Raw genomic sequence first — 20806 nt, forward strand, 5'->3', positions numbered from 1 at the left:
TAAAGTTTCTCCCACCCTTCTGTTTACTGTATTGTTCTTCAGTCTGAAAGTTTCTCTCTTCACGCAGCAAAACACTTCCGTGTGACCCCCCCTTCTCCCCCCCCCCCGGGCCCGGTCCTTCACAGTTTGCTTACTGAAAATAGGGCCACCTTGCAAAATGGGAGGTGGGCATAGTATGTCAGCCCACGCCCCCCCCAATGTGATGGACAGCTCGCTAAGAGGCCTAATTTTCAATTGATGCCAGGTCTTTAGCCTCGCCCACTGCTTGTTAAATTAGTGGCCCCAGAGCCAGCTAGCACAGCTCTCAGGGCACCTCATGGAAAGCAAGCACTAGAGGAGGGTCCTATGGAGCCCTAGCTGTAACTCTCCATTTTGCGGGGGTGTTTGTGAGTGCTTCTACCAGCAGGTAGCACTTTGTCTGGTAGCTGGGGCGAAGCGCTTTACATGTCAAGACAGAGCTCTGGCAACGTAGCACTGCAGGGGTCGGGGTTTGGTTGGATTTTTCACACCCTGTGTGACCTACTTGGGTTGCCTTAGTATGGCCCGTTCTATATTTTAGTTGCTGTAGGGATGACGGGGTGGCCAACCTGCGGCTCTTCCGAAGTGACTATGCGAAGTGACTATGCGGTATAGGCTCCGGGGCTGGAGCTACAGGCGACAACTTTCCAATGGGGGGGTGCTCACACCTTTGCCACAGGCCCTGTCCCCAACTCTGCCTCCTACCCTGAGCCTCCTGCACGCCATGAAACTGCTGGTGGGTGGGAGACACTGGGAGCAGAGGGGTGGAGGAGTATTTGACCATTGGTAAAGTCTGGCTCAGAGTGACCACCCCTGGGCTAAATGAACATGCGATGCTGCGAGCCACCAGGTGGCATTGTTGCCCAGTTTTTACTTAGTTTATGAGCAACATATCTTCTTTGACACACGGGGAGGCTGTTGCAAACAGACGGTGCATTTGCTCTCTACCTTCATGCGGCTAACTAGCGTCAATGCTGGAGGCTTAGGTGTTCCCTGGGAACCAGGCATTGGTGTTGTGGCTGAGAGTCCTGAAAGACAGGAATGCCTGTGTGAATACCACTGTTCAAGTTATATTAAGGAACCCCTCCTCCCCCATTCCTGCAGCCGTAATCTTTTTCCTCCCCAAAATAAGACGGTTGCAAGGCCCTGAAAGCTGCTACTGTGACAGTGTAAGATGTGGCTTCTCCTGGTCTCTGTCATAATCATATAATTGGCTAAATAAATTTGGAAACCAAATGCACTGAAGAAAGCCCTTCCCGCCTGTAGTGGTTTACCTCATCCTACCCTAGCAGATAAACAAGGTGTGTTTAGAGAGGAACAAAGCAGGCCGGCCACACTGGGGGACTCTGTCCTGGGAAGCAATGATTGAAAAAGATTTAGGAGGGGCATGGTGGATAATCAGCTGAACATGAGCGCCCACTGTGGCCAAAAGCACTAATGTGATGCTAGAGAGGCATAAACGGGAATCTGGACTAAAAGCAGAGCAGTTATTTTACCTCTGTGTGCCTTAAGTGCCTATAAGGCATGTTTTTTTAATCCTTTAATTATTCCCTAGTTCTCCTCTGAACTTCCTTTATCAACATCCCCCTCGAATTGTGGACACCAGCACAGGCCACATTAGTCGAGCAGTTGCACCAGTAGCAAATATAATTTATTTATCTTAATAAAGAGAAGGGTGACTTGAGGAAAATGTATTTAATAAGGGGCTCTTCAATTTAGCAGAGAAAGGAATAACATGATCCAGTGGCTAGAACCTGAAGGTAGACAAATTCAGTCTGGAAATAAGGTGTAAATTTCTAGCAGTGAGAGTAATTAACCACTGGAATAATTTACCAAAGGTCATGGTGGATATTTTTTTTATGAAGATACACTCTAGGAATTATTTTGGGGAAGTTCTGTAGCCTGTGTTATAAAGGAGGTCAGACTTGTTGATCACAATGGTCCCTTCTGGCCTTGGAATCTGCAGCCTTGATCTCACCAATCTCCCCTCCTCCATCTCTGTTAAAAGATGTGTGTGTGCTGGGAGGGGATGGGTATAATAATGAAGGAAAGTGGGCTATGATCAGAAAGAGAGAAGAATCTGAATTGTTTGTTTCCTCTCCTTTAAATCTGTTTCTGGGGTTTAACTGTAAAGACCAAATGACAAGAAATCACACATTGTAAAGTGCAGGTAGCATGCTTTATTTCAAATGAACAATACTATCTCAAGGAGGTTCAACAAATACAGCTAACAATAAAATTGACTACTATGTTAAGAGAACTAAATCAAATTGAAGGTGAGGGCACTATTGTGGTCTTAGCAACAGTTCTTTGGATTTTTTTTTAAAACTGTGGTTCAGTGCTTAGTTGCTTGGCAATTACAATACGTAATAGATTTCTAATACTACCACACAAGCTCACAATCATTGCACCTCGGAACCTCCGAGAGGCTGTACTGCTGCTGCACTTGAGTACCTAAACAACTTCGTTGAAGGAGGGAATGGCCAGGTGATGTTACTTCTTAAAAGCTATTCAGGTAGTCAATATGCCAGAAACAGCACTCAAACAGTGAGTGAACAAAGTGCTGGCCGCTTGCACTTTGCTCAAAATATTGTAAGTCAGTCCGGAAATAAAAATTAGCGTGACAATCAGAGTCAATGTAAAACGTTAAAGTGCTGATTACAGGAGGGTAGATGCAAACATCACCAATGCCTTACACTTCTGATTCAACATATATATTCGTGCACGTATAAGTACAATGCACAGTATCATTTCTTAGGTGTATGCAGTCTTCAACAGGGAGCCTCTCTACCTGTTGAGGCATTCTTAGACATCAACACTGTGTTGAGGCACAAAAATTAGTTAAATGTTGAGCAGGGTATTCGTTTCCTTAGAAACTTTCTCCTACCAACCGTTAGTTCCAAAAATTACATTTTAAAAGTCGTAAAATAAATGGTACAAAACTCCATAACCGTTAACTTCGGCTATATACAGTATGTACATGTCATTGAAAAATGTTTAAAATTCATAGGTCAAATAATAACTATAAGTCAATGTATATCTTTGAACTTTGTCTCATTCAGGTAGGTACAAAAATATGTTTTTCCTATTTACAGATCAGATATTTTAGTCTATATGACACTTGTAAAAAGTCAAGTGTAAATAAAACAGATAAGCCCTCTAAACTGATCGAATATTAATATTCACAGTGGCAGAATCAGTACCGAATTCATTTCCTAAATTCAGTGTATAAAGTCCGCCATCATTCTTCTGGACATCCATGATGATAAGAGTGGTTAGATCTTCACTAGTTTCAATATGAAATCTGCCTTGCTGTTCCTGACTAGTAATTTTTTCCCCTTTGCAGTACCATGTTACTTCAGGAGCCGGTTCACCCGAAAAGGCACAGGATACTGTGAGAACCTTTCCTTCATCAATGCTGATATCAGATGGAAGAGCTTCAATTTTGGGTGGTACTCCTTTGCAAAATGGGAAAGTAAGTTTCAAGTTAGTTATTTTCATTAAGAACTATCTCCCTGCAGCAGAGGTATTCTAAGTAGTACTCCCGGGTATTTGATATTCTAATTCTACCAGTAATTCTATTGCTCACCTCTCAAACCGGATTGAATCATTCTACTAGCTGAACTCTCCAGTTGTGTCAGACTAGATTTTCCCATAATACGGCTGGAGCTCATCTCTACAAAGGATTCTTTCATGGAAGAGGCCATGCTTTGGGCAGACATGCTTGCGAATTTCATTTCGGTCATGCTACTACTGCTGAACGAAGCCTCTTGTTTAGAAGCAGACATTTGAAATGACTGAGAAGAGAAACTTTCCTGCATGCTTGCATCACCACTTGTCCTCAATACTACCTCTTTTGGAGGTTCTTCAATTAGAGCTGTGGAGCAGAGCAAACATAAAAGGAAAAAGCTATGTCATCTCCTTAACTGGTCAAGTAATGTGATCCTATGTTGACTTCACAGAAGGGAGAAAAGAGTAAGGGAGAAAGGAAAACTTCAATGGACCATAAAAATGTTGCCAACTACTTGATCAAATCATGGCTAAATCACTAATAATAATTTATATAATGAAACAGGAAGCAGACATTTTATTAGCCTATGACATGTATGAAGAAAGGAAAATTACAGCTGCGGCCAGAGATATAATTCTGCTGCTTTTTAAAGAAGTTTAGTATTTTTTTCTGGCAGTGGGTATTTTGATTTGGTTTTTGATTCCTTTTCAGACTAACCAGAAAACGCCACCCAAAATGTACCTAAGAAGAGCTATGGGAACTCCTTGCTATTCCTTCAGTCTCTAGCTGCAGCTCTTACTTGCCAATTTTAAGACATATCATCCGAAAGCGTTTCTTGTCAGATTTATCACTAGAATCATAGAGCAAGAGATTATGCATTTGCCTAGTTCATATCAGTAGAAATTCTGAAACATTTTCAGGTACTTTTAAATACTGTTTTATAATTTCTCTTTGTTTGACCTACATATTCTGGTTAAGTGAATTGTTCTGTAGTCATCTAACAAGTAGTAAATATCACAGCTGCTTTCTCTTTAACATAAGCACAAACATACATCAGCAGCAAAAATACAATAACCCCTTGATTCCAGGAATCAAGATATTCTTGAATTGCTAATACTTGAACTAAATTCTTTTGCTGGCAGTTCAATACATTTTTAATGGTAGAGTAATACACTTTTTTAAAATGAACTACTTTGATGTTCGATGAAACAGTGATCACAGGCACCCAGAGGGTAATGGCAAGATCACAGTTAAGAATGTTCACTGCTTGCTATTGACACTCATCTGGTAGGAAACTGAACACACTTAAATAGGTATTCAAATAGCATAAAAGATCCCTCATATTTGTAAAATATAAATTATATTGTACTTTGTATAACAAAAATAGAAATGTGTTACAATGTGTAAGTCAGCACCACTCTACAGATTTTGTTGCATCTAATTCTACCAGGCGAGAGTTCTAGTCATTCAAAACAATAAGAATTAAACAACAAACTTACTGAGTACAGTCAGGGATGCTGTAGCAGAGCATTGTCCATGGTAATTTTTAGCTTTGACTGTGTATTTTCCACTGTCACTCACTGCAGCATTTCGAATATTAAGAGAATATATGGTATTGGAGCGACTTACATTGATTTTGGATGACATAGCAATCTGAGGGGGAAAAAAAGATTTTTGATTATGATCAACTTTAACAAGAATTTTTAATACAATTTTTAAAGCTAATATGTAAGCGATTACTTACAGGTTGGTTATTCTTAAACCACTCAATTTCAGGAGAAGGATCCCCAGAGATTTCACAAGTCAACAATACATCTTGTCCTTCATCAATGTTTTGAGATTTGGGCTGTGTGATGAAGGCTGGTGCATTTGAGCGCTCAGGAGAAAAGGTCATATCAAACTGGCATCTGACAAGGCCTTCGTCAGTTTTACCTTCACACGTAAGTATTCCTTCATCTTTATGACTAGCTTTTTTGATGGTTAGAGTGTGATCACTTCCAGATACACCATATCTGTAATCTTCTGAGTTAGGTAGCTCTATTCCATTCAGCACCCATTTCACTTCAGTTGCACCATCAATGTTAGCTTTCACAGTAACTTTCTGACCATCAGACACAGTCATTTTAGTGGAGGAAGCTTTAATTTCTGCATGTGATCTTTTGGCTTCTTCAGAAACTGCTGACTTTTTAACAATTTCTTCTTGGACCACTGCTTTTTCTTGAGTTGTCACTGCTGATTTCTTCTGGGTAGAAATTTTAAGTGCCTCAGCCTCTTTCTCAACTGATTTAGACTTTTCAGTCATGCTTGACACTTGGGAATGGATACTTTTAAAAACTTGGCCAACAAATTGGAAGTTAGTTTTAGATACACCACCTTCCCCAGTGATTTCACAGGTATATGCACCTTGATCAGACTCTGTAAGGTTATGGATTTTGAGTTCATAGGTGCCATCTGCTGAATAATGAAACATGAAATGGCTGTCTTCTTTCAGTTTGTTGCCATCTTTATACCAGGATACTTCTCTGACACTTAAGATACTGCTTTCAGCTGCACAGGAAAACCTTACCTTATCTCCACAAGCTTCCACTTTCAGCTGCTGAGTTATCCTGGGAGGAGCAACAGTTGGTAACTGCACTTTCTCCACTGGAGTTGTCCTGCCTTCTGCTGCTGATTTAGCTTTTGCATGAGCAGTAGGTGGTTCAGGGGATTTTACACGTTTAGGTGATTTAACTGGCTCTGGAGACTTCACACGAAGCTCAGGAGATTTGACTTTTGGGGGCGATGTAATTGCTTTTTCAGGAACCCTTGCACTTTGTACAGTCAAAGTAAAGTGTGCTTCCTGTCTTCCTTCAGAGTTTTCTACCACCAAAATGTAACTTCCTTCATCTGATGTCTGGACAGAAGAAATCTCAAAAGTAGATTTGTATTGTGTTCGTGTAACTTGGAAGCGCCTGGAAGAAACAATGGCTTGACCTGCACGTAACCACGTTACTGTTGGTGTTGGTTCACCATCAATATCACAAGAAAATCTTGCAGTTTCCCCTTCAGAGACAGTGATGGATCGTGGTTTTGTTAATATTGTTGCTGGAAGAGTGGTCTTAAACTTCTTGAGTGAAGCCCTTTCCTCCAATGATTTTTCTTCAGCTGCAGTGATTTTCTTTTCAGCAGAAGCATAGCGTTCGTATGACGAGAGTGATTCTCTAGTCTCTGTCATTTCTGATTTGACCTCTCTTACTGAAGAACTAGCCTCTATTGCAGATGTTTTCTTAAAAGAGGAAACAGCATAAGCCTCTGTCTTTGTCAAGTCAGGAAAAACTGGTCTTGGTACTTCCTCATCTCTGCGCTGGGAAGAGTAGGTAGTATAATCTCCTCCCGTAACATCTAATGTCGCATAGTCAGAACATTCTCCTTTGTAGTTTGTGCATACAACACGATATGTTCCACTGTCATCAATATGGCAGTCAAGAATCTCCAAGGTTAACACACCACTGGTATTAGTGAAATGTATCTTACTGCTCTCTTGGATTTCAATACCATTATGGTACCATTTCACTTCAGCTGTTGGTTTCGACTGGACGTTCAGAATGAACCTGGTATTATGATTGCATGGCACACGATGAGAGCGCATTCTCAGAGTGATGCGAGGGGTGTGGTCCAAAGTGAAAGGCTGCTGAGTCAGAACTTCGTATTTCCTTTCCATTGTTTTCTGAGTTTTCAAAGCAGCTTTCATGGAGTCATACCTGGAGAAGATATCAAATCTGGCCATCCTTTCGAATCGAGAGAGTGATCTTTCACTAGTCACCGGGCTTGGTGAGCGTGGCCGAGTTCTCTCTGGGGTAGGGGATCTCCTTTCAGTTTCTTCTGCAGGCCGTGAATGGGGCCGAATTAATTCAGATACTGGGCGCATTAATTCAATATAAGTTGGAGAAAGAGATCTTCTCCTCCTTAATAGCCTTGAGGGTGGTGAAAATTCCCTGTGAACACGTTCCACCATTTTTATTTCTTCTTCTTCTTCTGATGTAATCTCCGTTATTTCTCTCTGTCTCCTCCTCACTCTGCTCTCTTCCTCCTGTGCCATACGCTCAAGCTCGCTCTTGTATTCGGAGAGTCGCTGAGTTGTGATAACTGGACGAAGCAATTCTTCATCCTCTCTTTCATCCATTATTCTCTGTCTTTGCTTTGGTGGCCTATAGACAGCCCTGTCATGGCGTTGACGAAGTTCTGCATAACTTGCTCCAGTTTCAGCTTTAGATGGGATGTGATAGGTTGAGTACCTCAGCTCTCTTTTTCTGGCTTCCTCTGTACTGATCTGCTCCCCTGCTGAAGAATAACGAAGGGCAGACAGCTCAAAACGTGGAGGGCTTCTGCTTGGTGGTGAAGCAGAAAAGCCTAACTCAAGTTCTTCTTCAAGACGCAGTCTTTCCTCTTCAATTCTCTTCATGGCTAAATAGTCATCAATAGGTAGGAGTAATTCCTCATCTGATAGGTCACTGAGTGATCGCCTTCTTGGTCTGTAATAAAGCTCATAATCAGGAGATGGTGTTCGACGGCGTGCTGGTCTCACAGTTTCAAGGTCATCTTGTGACAGCTTTGGTATGCGCCATTTAGGTTTATACTGATCAGAAATGCGTGGGAGTGGCATCACATAGAACTGTTCCCATCTAGACAGGCGAATGCGCTTTGGCCGTTTCTGAACAATTCTGTCCAGTTTTCCTGGCATTTCATACTGGTCTCGCAGCTTCTTGTACCACTTCATATCTGACATAGGCACAAACTGTTTAATGGTCTGATCTTCTTCAAGAGCAGTGCGTACATGCCTGCGAGGCTCTGGTATCTCGTACGGCATGCGAAGTCTCCTTTCTTCCTTTATTTCTTCCTTCTGAATTTCATATACACCTTTAACAGTCTTAGTACTCACCGCTGGCTTATACAGCGTGGCAGCTTCTCTTAGAGCTTCCTGTGCAGCTTGTGTTAGTGGAACAGTTTCAGTCCCAGAAAGGATTTCTGCCATTCTTAGTGTCTTGTCAATTTGTTTTTGTACATGCTTTTCCCGTTCTTCTTCTGTCTTGTACTCGTGCTTGACATATGTCAAGCGTTCTACTTTCAGGTAAGCCTGACAACTTGCAGATCCAGCACTGTTTGTAGCAGTAACTCTATAATAACCACTGTCTTCTGGTAAAGTATCTCTGATGTGCAAAGCATAATAGTCCAAGCCTTCATAAACAACTTCAATGTTGGGACCACATGACAGAGGTTGACCATCTTTCTCCCATTTCAATGTTGGTTTTGGTACACCAGATATTCTTATCTCAAAGCACACACTTTGGCCTTCTTGGCACTCTGCATTTGCTAATAGTCTTTTGAACATCGGTCTTAATGTGGTGTCTGCTGGAGGTGGGTGTGGAATTACAGTCAGCTTAGCTTTGCAACTGTCTTCACCATATTTGTTGCGTGCCAAAACACTATACTCAGCATCATCGTCCTCAGTAAGTTTATGGATGGTAAGTTGATAAAGACCTTTGTCTGATTCAAAAGTATACTTCCTATCGTCATCACCTGGTTTGATTTTCTGACCTGATTTGAACCATGTTACTCGAGGTTCTGGGTGGACAGTTATAGTTACTCCAAACCTGACATTTTCATCAACATAGGCAGTGTGGTTATACAGAGGCAGAGTAAATTCTGGTGGCCTCTCTAGAAGTCTCATAGTATCCACTCGGCGTTTCACTTTCTTAACTGTTCTGTATCTATAATACTCAGAAACTTCTCTCACACCTTTCACAAATAGTTCTGCATAGGAACTATCTTCACCATAGTCATTTACTACCTTGCATCTATAGGTACCATCATCTGATTTAGTAATGTCTTTGACATACATGGTTGCCACTCCTTCCTGGTAGCTGATTTCATACTTCCCATTGTTCTCCAGTTGCCTGATACCAAAGTACCAAGTCACTTGTGTGGACTGATCGTAATTTTCAATCTTACATGTGTATTTGGCATGCCCTCCTTCTTCTACAACAGCATGCATTATCTGCCCAGAAATGGGGCCAATGTCAATTGATGCAACTTTTACTTTGGCAACTGTAACCCCTTTCTGAGATCTAATTGCACCACCACAGGAAATGCGAGCTACTGACACAACCATATTCCATTCTTTCTTCACCAGGGTCTGGTAGTACCGCCTATGTCTTAATGTTTTGATGACTTTAGTGCTTATCTTTTCCGTCCTCTGTTTCAGCCACGGATGACTAAGTGCTTCTGCTGCAGTCATACGACCTTTCCTTTCCTTTACTAGTAGGCGATCAACAAAGTCCATGGCCTCAATGCTTATATCTTTGAATGCTTCATCATCAAAGTTGTATTCAGCACTGATGATATTTTCAATAGTCTGTTGGTTTGTTTCAGCAATGAAAGGATTAATACCACTTAGAAGTATATATACCAGGGCACCAAGTGACCACATATCAGTAGCTGTGCTGACCACATCATGTTGATGTACTTCAGGTCCATAATATTCAGGAGAAGTAAACTGAAGTCTGAAGTTGTCACCAGGCTTCAGCTGTCTAGCCTGACCAAACTCAATAATTTTAATTGTGGAGCTTCTTCTTGTGAAGTAAATGATATTCTCTGGCCTGATATCAAAATGTCCAATGTTTTGACTGTGTAAGAATTCAAGTGCTTCACAGACCTGATGTACATAGTTTACTATTTCTCTTTCACTCAGTTCAAATGAGGTTGTACTAATTCTTTCAAAGATGTCAACTCCAGATATGAACTCAAAGATCATGACTAATTCTTCTAGGCTTTCAAATGATTCGTGAAGATACAAGATATTTCTATGCCTAGCAATGTTTAGGATGGAAATCTCTTTCTTTACTGAAACTTGGTCAGCTCCCTTTACTTTAACAAATTTGGCCAGGAAGGTCTTCTTGGAAACTGTTTCAACACAGCGGTGAACAATTCCAAAATGCCCACGCCCAAGCTCTTCAGCAATCATATATTTGTCATAGAGTTCCTTTGTGGAAGAGTGAGATGCTTTAACTGTGGTGACTTCTCTGGTCTCATCAACTTCTTCATCATAGTTCAGCATTCTTGTCTTATCTTCCTGTGTTATAATTGGCTCTGTAGGTTCAGAAGGCTGACTTTGCCCAAATTTATTTTCTGCAATTACACGGAACTGGTAGCTTGTCTTGCCAAATAGGTTTACCACAGTGTATCGGGTATCACGAGCTTGTGCAACACGAATCCATCTCTCTGCTGTAGTAGCACGTTTCTCAATGATGTAGTTTGTGACTCTGCTTCCACCATCAGCTGCTGGAGCAGTCCAGATCAAGTTAACTGAATCCCTTGAAATGTCACTTACTTTCAGACCCCTTGGTGGATCAGGTACATCAGCCACATCTAATTCAACTGTTTTTTGATCAATGCCAAATCTATTTTTAGCACAAACAATGTAGAAACCTGCATCTTTTCTGTCCACACCATTTGGAAAAACTAGAGAGGTGAATGATCTTGTAACAATAACTTGGTAGTGTCCATTGTTATCAATGAGATCTTGTCCTTTCTGCCATGTGATCACTGGATCCGGCTTGCCACTGAATGGAATCTTGATGCTGACCACTTCACCTCGGAGAGCGTGAACAGCTCCCATACCTTCAAGATTTTTGGGCAAGTGAATCTTAGCAGGAACTGTAGCAGAAAGAAAGAAAGATCCCATCAGTACAAACAATATTTTAACTAAAACACAGCAGGAGAATTCTAAACTTTGGAAAGTTAAATAAGAATTTGACTAAAGCATCAAAACACTTTATTCACCTTCAACATCCAAAGAGGCAGTGCCAGAGACAGATCCTCCCTGATTGGTAGCTCTAACTTGGTAGACAGTGGCATCATCGTCTGTTGCATTTGTAATGACCAGCTGGTGATATCCACCTTTAAATTCTTGTATCTTAACCTTTTCACCATCTGGCAAGATCTCTTTACCCTGTCTAAACCATTTAACAATAGGCTTAGGTTGACCGGTGACTTTGCAAACAAATGTGGCAGTGGCTCTGAATTTCACATTCAAGTTTCTTAGTTCTTCCTTGAAATGTGGTGCTTGAATTGGTACATCAGATTTTGGAATGACTGGTTGTGATACTTCACTCCATTCACTTTCACCTCCTAGATTTTCACATTTTACACGGAATTCATATTCAAGGCCTTCAACAAGACTTTTCACAGAGTAGACTGTTTCACGAATTTCTTCTGTTGTTACTGCAATCCATTTGTTTTGTTTCTTTTCACGTTTCTCGAGGTAGTAATTTCTGATCTTTGCACCTCCATCACTAGCTGGTGGTTTCCAGGACACAACACAAGAGTCCTTTGTAACAGCAGTTACTACAGGTTGACTAGGTTGCCCTGGTTTTTCTGTAAAGAATAAAAAGATTCAAAACGTTAAATGAAGTTAGCTTAGTAATTCGCAGATATATGTAAACTCGTATTTTGGTGCACACTTACCAAATGGACTTTTGATAACAACAACTGATGAAACCTCTAGTGCTTTGCTAATGCCATACGTATTCTGAGCAGACACACGGAAATAATATCCTGCATTTTCAGTTAGGTTAACAATTCTGCACGTCGTGCTTGAAATGCTTGAAGATACCAGTTGCCACTCTGTGCCTTCCTTAGCTTCACGTTTCTCTACCACATAGTTTGTTATCAAAGCACCTCCATCATCCTCAGGTGGCTTCCAGCTGATTACCACAGAATTCTTCAGTAGGGCTTCCACAACAATTGGCCCTGTTGGTTGATCTGGTTTATCTATAAAAGGAAAACATAGTATTTTAGTTATCTGCCAGTAAATATTTTAGAGAATATTATTCAGCAGAATTATTGGAAATAGATTAAATACCTTGTATTTCCACATTAAGTACAGTGTCAACTGTTCCAAATATGTTGCTTAGTTGCACTTTATACTTCCCAGCATGGGTCTTATGCTGGACATTCTTAATGACAAGATGAGTATAATGCTCTGTGTTCTCAATAGTAACATTTTCTGAGTCTCTCAAAGGTTTCTTATCATGGAACCAAGTGATAGCAGGTACTGGGCGACCAATGTATACAATATGGAGGCGAAGGGTGCCACCCACACCTGCATAATATTTCTCTTTCAGTGGGAAGCCAGAGTGGAACTGAGGAGGAGCCTGCAGGAGTAGCTTGCCACTAGTTTCAATCTCTCCAACATCATTGGTAGCCATGCAAGTGTAAACACCTTCATCTTCTTGTTCTTCTGTTATTACAGTCAGTGTATGGGTGCGTCCATCTGATGACATTCTGTATTTTCGGCTTTGTACCAGTTCTTTGCCAAAACGATACCATTTAATGTCAGGAAGAGGTCTCCCAACAATCTGGCATGTCAACTGAGCTGCTTCCCCCAGTTTAGTTGTAACATCCTTCATTGCTTGTCTTATGCCTGGTGCTTCTCCAGCTATAACATTGAAAGGTTAAAGATAAGAAAATTATTAAATGTTCCTCCACTATTACTTTATCTATACACATCCTTCACGTATACCTGTCACCAATTTACATTTAAACTTGCAGGCTTATTCTTTAAGACTATATAGCCAATATATAATGTTCATGAGCACAACATCATAGTTTACCAGGACATAAAATACCATTTAATCTGTCACATAAATTATAGTGACTAGGATAGTACATTTAAACTTACATGTTAATTTAGTCTTTACTGTCATAGCTGTTCTTCGAGGTCTGCTGACTCCAGTCTCATTTTCTGCAAAAACCCTGAATTCATATTCTGTTGCCTCCAGTAAACCTCCCACTGTGAATTGTCTGTCTTTGATACGTTCTTTATTGCACTTTTTCCATGCACTGTCTCCAGACTGACGATATTCAATCCAGTATCCCAGGATATCTTTTCCACCATCACATTCAGGCCGTTCCCATTCTAAAGTAATGCTATCCTTAGATGTAGAAGTGATCTCAATTTCTCCAGGTTGACTTGGTTTGTCTATAAATTACAGAGTATTTACAAAAGTTAAATTTCACTTCTCTAAGAACTTCACTAAATTGCTTTCCAAAATGTCAACTAATTCAAAGAGTTTTCTTACCAAATGGATCTTTGCACACCACTGGTTCAGAAGCAGGGCTTGGTTCACTCTCACCAATGTCATTTTGGGCAATGATGCGGAACTGATATTCAGCATCTGGAACAAGTCCTGTGACTGTGAACATTGTAGTTGTGATTTGAGTCTTGTTATGCCTGACCCATTTCTCTGTAGATGTCTCTTTACGGTCAACATAGTAGCCAGTGACACGAGAACCACCATCATCTTTAGGTCTGGACCAGAATAAGCTAACAGAGCTCTTTGTGACATCAAGCACTTCTGGTGGATTGTTTGGAGGCTCTGGAGGATCTGTTAAAAATAACATAATAACCATGTATTTTTAAAGCTCGTGTGTGTGTGTGTGTGTGATTGTACTTTTACAAACATAAGAGATGATAATTAAAACAGGAAGTTGATTGTACAAAAATCTACTCACTCAAAGGTGTCTTTGGTACAACTGGTTCTTCAGATTTCAGGGACTTGCTAATACCAAACTGGTTTTCAGCAGAAACACGGAAGTGATACTCCACATTTTCTTTGAGTCCTTTCACGACTAATGATGTTCCCCTCACTCTGGAGTCAACAGTGTACCAGGCAGTCTTAGGTACTTCTCGCCTCTCAATGATGTAACCAATAATATCCGCCCCACCATCGTCAGTAGGAGGTCTCCAGCTTACTCTGACTGAGCGAGTCTGTATGTCATCATACTCAAGTGGCCCTTCAGGTGGATTTGGAATTCCAATCACTCTGACCTGTATATAAACAGCCTTCTTTGCACATTTGTTTTCAAGTGCCAAATCATAGGTACCAGAATCTTCTCTTTCTGCATCTTTGATCACAAGTTCAGTGTGTGTCTCAGAAGTTGCTATCATTGCTCTCTTGCTGATGTCATGGCCTTCTTTAGTCCATTTGCATATCGGTATGGGTTTACCCTTAATTGGTACTGTAAGCCTGATAACTCCACCTTGTCTCACAAACAGACCTTCCTGGTATTTTTCAAGTTCACAATCAGGATATTCTGAAAATAAACCCAACATGTTATGTTACATCTATTTTACAGATATTCTGTCATATCTGTTTTATGCAAAACAATTGCTTATGTCTATTTCAGCAAGAACTAAGACCTAAAACGTCTTACCAAGCATTTCTGTTACTTTGATTGTTCCCGGCACATCAGCAGGTTCTCCAGGCCCACCAGCATTACAGGCCATCACACGGAATCTATACTCTGCGCCTTGTGGTAGATGTGTCAAGGTGTATTCATGTATCTTGGTTGGAGTGGTGTTACATTTGGTCCATTCAAACTGATCAACCTTTTGCATTTCAAGCAGGTAGCCAGTGACTTTAGAACCTCCTTCTTCTTCCGGTGGACTCCAGGCCAGGGACACTGATGTTCTTGTAGTATCAGTAACTCTTGGGTTCTGAGGTTTACCTGGGGGAGCTGGAATAGAAGATCAGATAGCAGGTAAATATATTTTAAGATAGTTCTATGTTTAGTTTGAATATGTAAAAGTAAAGCAAAATGTTAACATGCACCATTTGATAAGTATTTAGTAATAGTGATGTTTACACAGGAAATTAATGAAGAAAAAAGATTTTTAAAATATTATTTGTATATTAATTTAATTAAAATATCTGCTGCAGTACATTAAGCTATCCAGATGAAAAATTTTAGTTTGTTAAACATAACAGCAGGTCTCAACAGTGACATTCCCCTCTGCCTCAAATGTTCTTTTCTCCATGTAGGAAATTATTTACCAATTGGATCCATAGCAACAGCAGATTTGGAAGGACGGCTTGGTTTGCCTGTGCCTCTGGCATTGATAGCTGTGACACGGTGTTCATATTCTAGTCCTTCAATCAGTCCAGTGGAGCGATAACGTGTCATAGTCACTGGAATTTTATTTACACGGACCCATCTATCTGCTCTGACTTCTTTGCGTTCCACAATATAACCAGAGATCTGTGAGCCACCATCATCTTCTGGCGGATGCCAGATAAGTGTCATGCCTTCGCGAGAGACATCTGACACTTGTAGAGTGTCAGGAGGACCAGGAAGACCTGAAACAAAAAGACACAGAATTAAGAAAGAAAATATGAGAATGCATTTACAAATGTAGCTTCTGGGGACTAATCCATAATACATGCTACCTACCACCTGTAGTGCTTTTCATCACCAGATCACAAAGGAGAAAGCTGAGGCTGAGAGAGGTGAAGCGATTTCCCTAAGCTCACCCAGCAGGCCAGTGCGTACACCTGGGAGTAGAACCTAGGTCTCCAGAGTCATAGTCCAATACTCTATCCAGAGCATGTATATTATGCATATACAGGGCAACATATTAGTTTTAGATGTGGCATTTTTCTCCACAAGTATAACATGATTAGTATACATGAGAGTATAGCGTATTATTTGGGCAAAGAAAATAATAGGATATATTCTAGGGGATCTAGCCCTGTTGTATCAATACATAGGCCCATGTAAACTGTTCTCCATTTTTAAATGTAGAGAACTGGAGAAAATGTAGACTTACTGATTCTACTCTTGCATTCTATAATGTCAGACTGAAGGTATGATCCAATTCCAAAGCGGTTTGTAGCAGCCACACGGAACACATATTCAGAACTTTCAATGAGTCTAGTGAACTTAAAGGTTGTCCTTGTTACAGATTCAGAAACTGGTAGCCATCCAGGACGGTGTGCATCACGCTGCTCCACCACATAACCACTTAGTGCAGCTCCACCATCCAGCTCAGGTTGTTCCCAGGAGATAGTAACAGAAGTTGAATCAATATCATCAATTCTGATAGGTCCAGTAGGTGGTCCAGGTTTGTCTAGAAAAATTAAAAAGGACATAAGTTACTGTTTTAAAAAAGAAGCTGGGTTGCCATTGTGATAAATTTCATGATGAAGGAGGAAGGATCGTGGACAATCATGTCTTAATAATAAATCCTTACCAAGAATGATAACTTTTATAGTCTCAACAGCAGTTCCAGTTGTGTTCTTCAGTTCAAGTGTGTACTCCCCAGTGTCATGTATTGTGGTCTCACGCACACTTAATTTAGCTACTTTGGCTTCAGTTTCAATCTTGGTGCGTTCTGATTCTCTTAGCTTAGAACCAGCGAAGAACCAAGATACAGCTGGAGGTGGTCGGCCACCAATTGGAATAGCTAACTCTATGGGTCTGCCAGCTGGCACATGAACTGTCTTTTGAGTTATTCCAGCAAGATCAATTGTGGGTAACACTATTAAAAAAACAAAACAAAACCTTTTTAATATCCATTTTATAAATAAAATGTCACATATTTTGAGTAGTCCTCAACCTGTCCTTTTAACTATTATACCTACCTTTTTGGTCTTGTACAGTTACTGCTGTGACAATCTCTCTTGGTTCCGACACACCCTTCTGATTTTGTGCTCTGACTCTGAACAAATACTGTTCACCTTCATTTAGTGAGATGATTATGTGCTCATAGACTGTAGGCTTCAGTGTCACAACCTTCATCCACTTCTCTGTTCCAGCTTTGCTGGCCTCAATAACATAGCCAGTCAGTCTGCTGCCCCCATCATGTTGTGGTTTCTCCCATGCAAGAGTTACAGTTGATTTAGTGATGTCAACTACCTCCAGTTTCTGAGGTACCATAGGAACATCCGACACCAGTACTGCATCAGATGTTTCACAAGGTTCACCAATACCATAAATATTTTCTGGCAGCACTCTGAAATAGTACATAGCTCCTTCTATAAGTCCTGTAAGTCTATAAAATGTTTTGCTGCATTTGGTAGTTACTGTCTTGTATGCTCTCATGGTAGCCTCACGTTTCTCAATTATATAATTGTTAACTGGTGCTCCACCATCAATAGTAGGAATTTCCCAAGAAATTGTCACGGAATCTTTCGACACCTCTTTAACCCTCACTGTGGCAGATGGGCCAGGTGTATCTAAACGCAAAATCAAAATGGATTATTTCCTATTTGCTCTGTTCCTGATTTGAGTAATTACTGAATTTTGGCTAAGTAAAGACATCAGGATTTGAACTTCATAGATGAACTCATCCTTTAGAAACATATTTCTCTTTGATTTCTACTGTATCTCTTCCTTCCTCCTCCTCCCCTCCTCTCCCACCTCACCCGCCATGGTCTTTTATCATTATTTTCTGGGTTCTACTTAAATTGTAAACTCCTTTCAGCAAACACCGTTTTCCTTCTGTCTGTAAAACACCATGTTTAAGTACAGTGCAATATCAATATGTAATAGTAACAATACTCACCATATACTTTAACAACGACTGTTGCGGATTTCTTGCCTGATTGATTTTCAGCCTCAACCACATATTTGCCAGCATCATACCGATTAACTTTATCCACAATAAGCAGAGTGTAGCTCTCTGTAGTGTCTATAATAGACCGATTTACAAGGTCAACACCCTCTTTGCTCCATGTAATTTCTGGAGGTGGTCTGCCAGATACAGACACCATTAGGCGCAAAGAACCACCAGCTCTGACAGTGACAGTCTTCTTTAGATCATCAGCAAGTTCAAGGTTTGGTATTTCTGATGGGGAGAGGAGAGAAATACAGAATGAATTCATCTTTGAATAGTTTTAAAGAAAAATATAACCTCTCCATAAAAAAAATGTGGGTTTTCAAATTACCTATTCTTTCTACAGGTTCGATTTCAGCTGATGATTCACTGAATTCACTCATACCATTCACATTTGTGGCAGCAACTCTGAAACTGTATTTCTGGCTTGTTTTAAGAGCAGTCACTGTGAATTCAGCATTCCTTAAGGTGGTGGTAGTGTGTGGTCTGTACCACTGTTCAGTGCCTTCTTCTTTCATTTCAAGAACATAGCCTAAGAGGTCAGCACCACCATCATACATGGGCTTTGTCCATGCCAAGCTTATGCTGTGCCTAGTAGTATCCACAACTCTTGGAGCTGAAGGAGGTGCAGGAGTGTCTTTGGAATAGAGGAACACACATTTCATGTTATTGCAGGGAACATTTTACAGTTTAAAAGACCTTATTTAGTAACAATATTCTAAATAATTAGTGATTAGAAATTTATCTGAAATTAACTATAATCACTTTTATTTTAAATTCATTGCAATGCTGGTGATCATAATGAATTCAAATATTCTTTTGGATCCCTTATTTGGAATGTCATTGTGGTTAATTATGAGGCACTATGTTTAATAAGTATTAAAAATATATTTTGAATTTAACTACTTACATGATGGCTCCTTGCACAGGATAGATTGAGAAGCGTCACTCGGCTCACTGTTCCCAGCAGCATTCACTGCAGTGACACGGAACTGATATTCATTATGTTCCATTAGACCTGTAACTTTCAGTCTGGTATCATAAACAGTGTAATCTCTGTTGACTCGTGTCCAGCGTAGACTTCTCTTTTCACGTTTGTCTACAAGATAGTTGCTAATCTCACTGCCACCATCTGATTCTGGTTGCAGCCACTGAATAATGATGTGTTCCTTGCCAATACCCACTGCTTCAGGTGCACCGGGTTGTGATGGAATAGCTGTTGGTGTTCAAAAATATGAAAAAAATCAGATTTTTTTTCAAATATGAGAAAACTCCATAAATGCTGGAGCTAAAAGATGAAAGCACTTACTGAAAGAGTTTCTAGCAACAATGGCTTCTGTTTCAAGTGGAACACCTGACCCATACTTATTGACAGCTCTCACACGGAAGATGTATTCATTATTTTTAATAAGTCTTGTCACCACGCATGATAATGTTTGGCATTCAGCCTCAATAATAACCCAGTTGAGCCTGCTGGTTTCACGTCTTTCTACAATGTAGTGGGTGATTTCTGCACCTCCATCTTCATGTGGAACATTCCATGCCAGAGTGCACTTCTCTTCGGTTACTCTGCTAATAGTGATTTTGCCTGCACATGGACCAGGTGAATCTGAGCAGGGATGAACAAAGGTGTAATTATAGTAGTCAGTGAAAAGCTTCTCTCTCTTTTTTTGTAACTATAATTATGAAATCTAATGAATGTTCACAGCAAACCATTATCTATGAAATACATACCAAGCACTTTGACAAGGACTGAAACTTTCTTTGTTCCACTGGCATTTTTAACTGTTAGTGTGTATTTTCCGCTATCACTTCTGTCACAATACTTGATAACTGCAATGGCCCGTTTGCTGGTGTACTGCAGAGAGATCTTTTCACACAGGTCCAATTCTTTGTCACCTTTGGACCAGAAGACCTTTGGTTCTGGTTTCCCACCAATGGCTGCATCAAGAACAAGATCAGACCCAGCCCTTATGGTCACAATTTCTCCTTGCAATCTGGCATCCAGCTCAGCCTTTGGTGGTGCTATCATAAAGAGATAAAAACATTAATATTATAGTATTAAAACTGCAAGCTATACAATATTTTAAATGACCCAGGAGAATGTTTCTTACAATATTCATCTTTGCAAGTGACAGCACCAGTAGATTCAGATCCTCTGCTGATTACACCAGCTGCATTCTTGGCTAATATACGGAATTCATATTCTTCTCCTTCACTAAGAGCTGTCACAGTAAAGCAGTTTTCTGAGACAATGGTATAGTTGCATTTCAGCCAGCGTCCATCTCCAGCTTCGTTATATGGTTTGCGTTCTATAATATACCCAATAATTTTGCTGCCGCCATCATAAAGTGGCGGAGACCAGCTCAATGACACTGTAGACCTTGTGACATCTGTTACTTCTGGTCTGCCTGGTGGATCTGAAAGAGACAATGTAAAATGAAAAATCTAATTCCGTTGTTGCTTAAATAGTAAAGAACAAATATACTCTAAAAGATACACTTACCAACTGGGTTTTGAGCCACTACTGGTCTGGAAGCTTCACTAGCTTTGCTCACACCAGCAGCATTTAGGGCATAAACTCTGAATTGATATTCCAGACCTTCCACTAGTGCTGTGACTTTGTAGTTGCATTCAAAGGATGGCACGTTGTTTTCCTTCACCCAAAGAATGGTATTGCGCTCTTTCTTTTCAATCCAGTATCCAGTGATTTTGCTGCCACCATCATGATATGGTTCCTCCCAGCGAATGGCCATGGCATTGGCAGACACAGAATAGACCTCTGGCCTGGTAGGTGGACTTGGTGGGACTGATTGCAAAAACCAAGAGAAAAAAGTTAGATA

At 40.5% G+C, this 20806-nt stretch overlaps 1 protein-coding gene across 1 annotated transcript in view; it reads right to left on the reverse strand.

Annotated features, from left to right (window-relative positions):
* Positions 1-2996: 2996 nt before the first annotated feature.
* The window catches only part of TTN (titin), a 468698-nt gene continuing 450888 nt past the window's right edge, over positions 2997-20806 (reverse strand). The window contains exons 325-346 of the mRNA XM_078847988.1: positions 20470-20772; positions 20078-20383; positions 19698-19988; positions 19273-19572; positions 18874-19179; positions 18295-18600; positions 17913-18194; positions 16990-17583; positions 16599-16886; positions 16176-16475; positions 15403-15705; positions 14783-15085; positions 14081-14662; positions 13648-13953; positions 13248-13547; positions 12429-13004; positions 12032-12337; positions 11348-11941; positions 5274-11221; positions 5029-5182; positions 3608-3895; positions 2997-3476 (exon numbers count right to left, since the gene is read on the reverse strand). Coding sequence (XP_078704114.1) covers positions 3178-3476; positions 3608-3895; positions 5029-5182; positions 5274-11221; positions 11348-11941; positions 12032-12337; positions 12429-13004; positions 13248-13547; positions 13648-13953; positions 14081-14662; positions 14783-15085; positions 15403-15705; positions 16176-16475; positions 16599-16886; positions 16990-17583; positions 17913-18194; positions 18295-18600; positions 18874-19179; positions 19273-19572; positions 19698-19988; positions 20078-20383; positions 20470-20772 — 13235 coding nt within the window. The 3' untranslated portion in view covers positions 2997-3177. The remainder of the gene's footprint in view (positions 3477-3607; positions 3896-5028; positions 5183-5273; positions 11222-11347; positions 11942-12031; positions 12338-12428; positions 13005-13247; positions 13548-13647; positions 13954-14080; positions 14663-14782; positions 15086-15402; positions 15706-16175; positions 16476-16598; positions 16887-16989; positions 17584-17912; positions 18195-18294; positions 18601-18873; positions 19180-19272; positions 19573-19697; positions 19989-20077; positions 20384-20469; positions 20773-20806) is intronic.

This window comes from Lepidochelys kempii, chromosome 11, assembly GCF_965140285.1.
Source record: "Lepidochelys kempii isolate rLepKem1 chromosome 11, rLepKem1.hap1, whole genome shotgun sequence".
NCBI classification, from domain to species: domain Eukaryota; kingdom Metazoa; phylum Chordata; order Testudines; family Cheloniidae; genus Lepidochelys; species Lepidochelys kempii.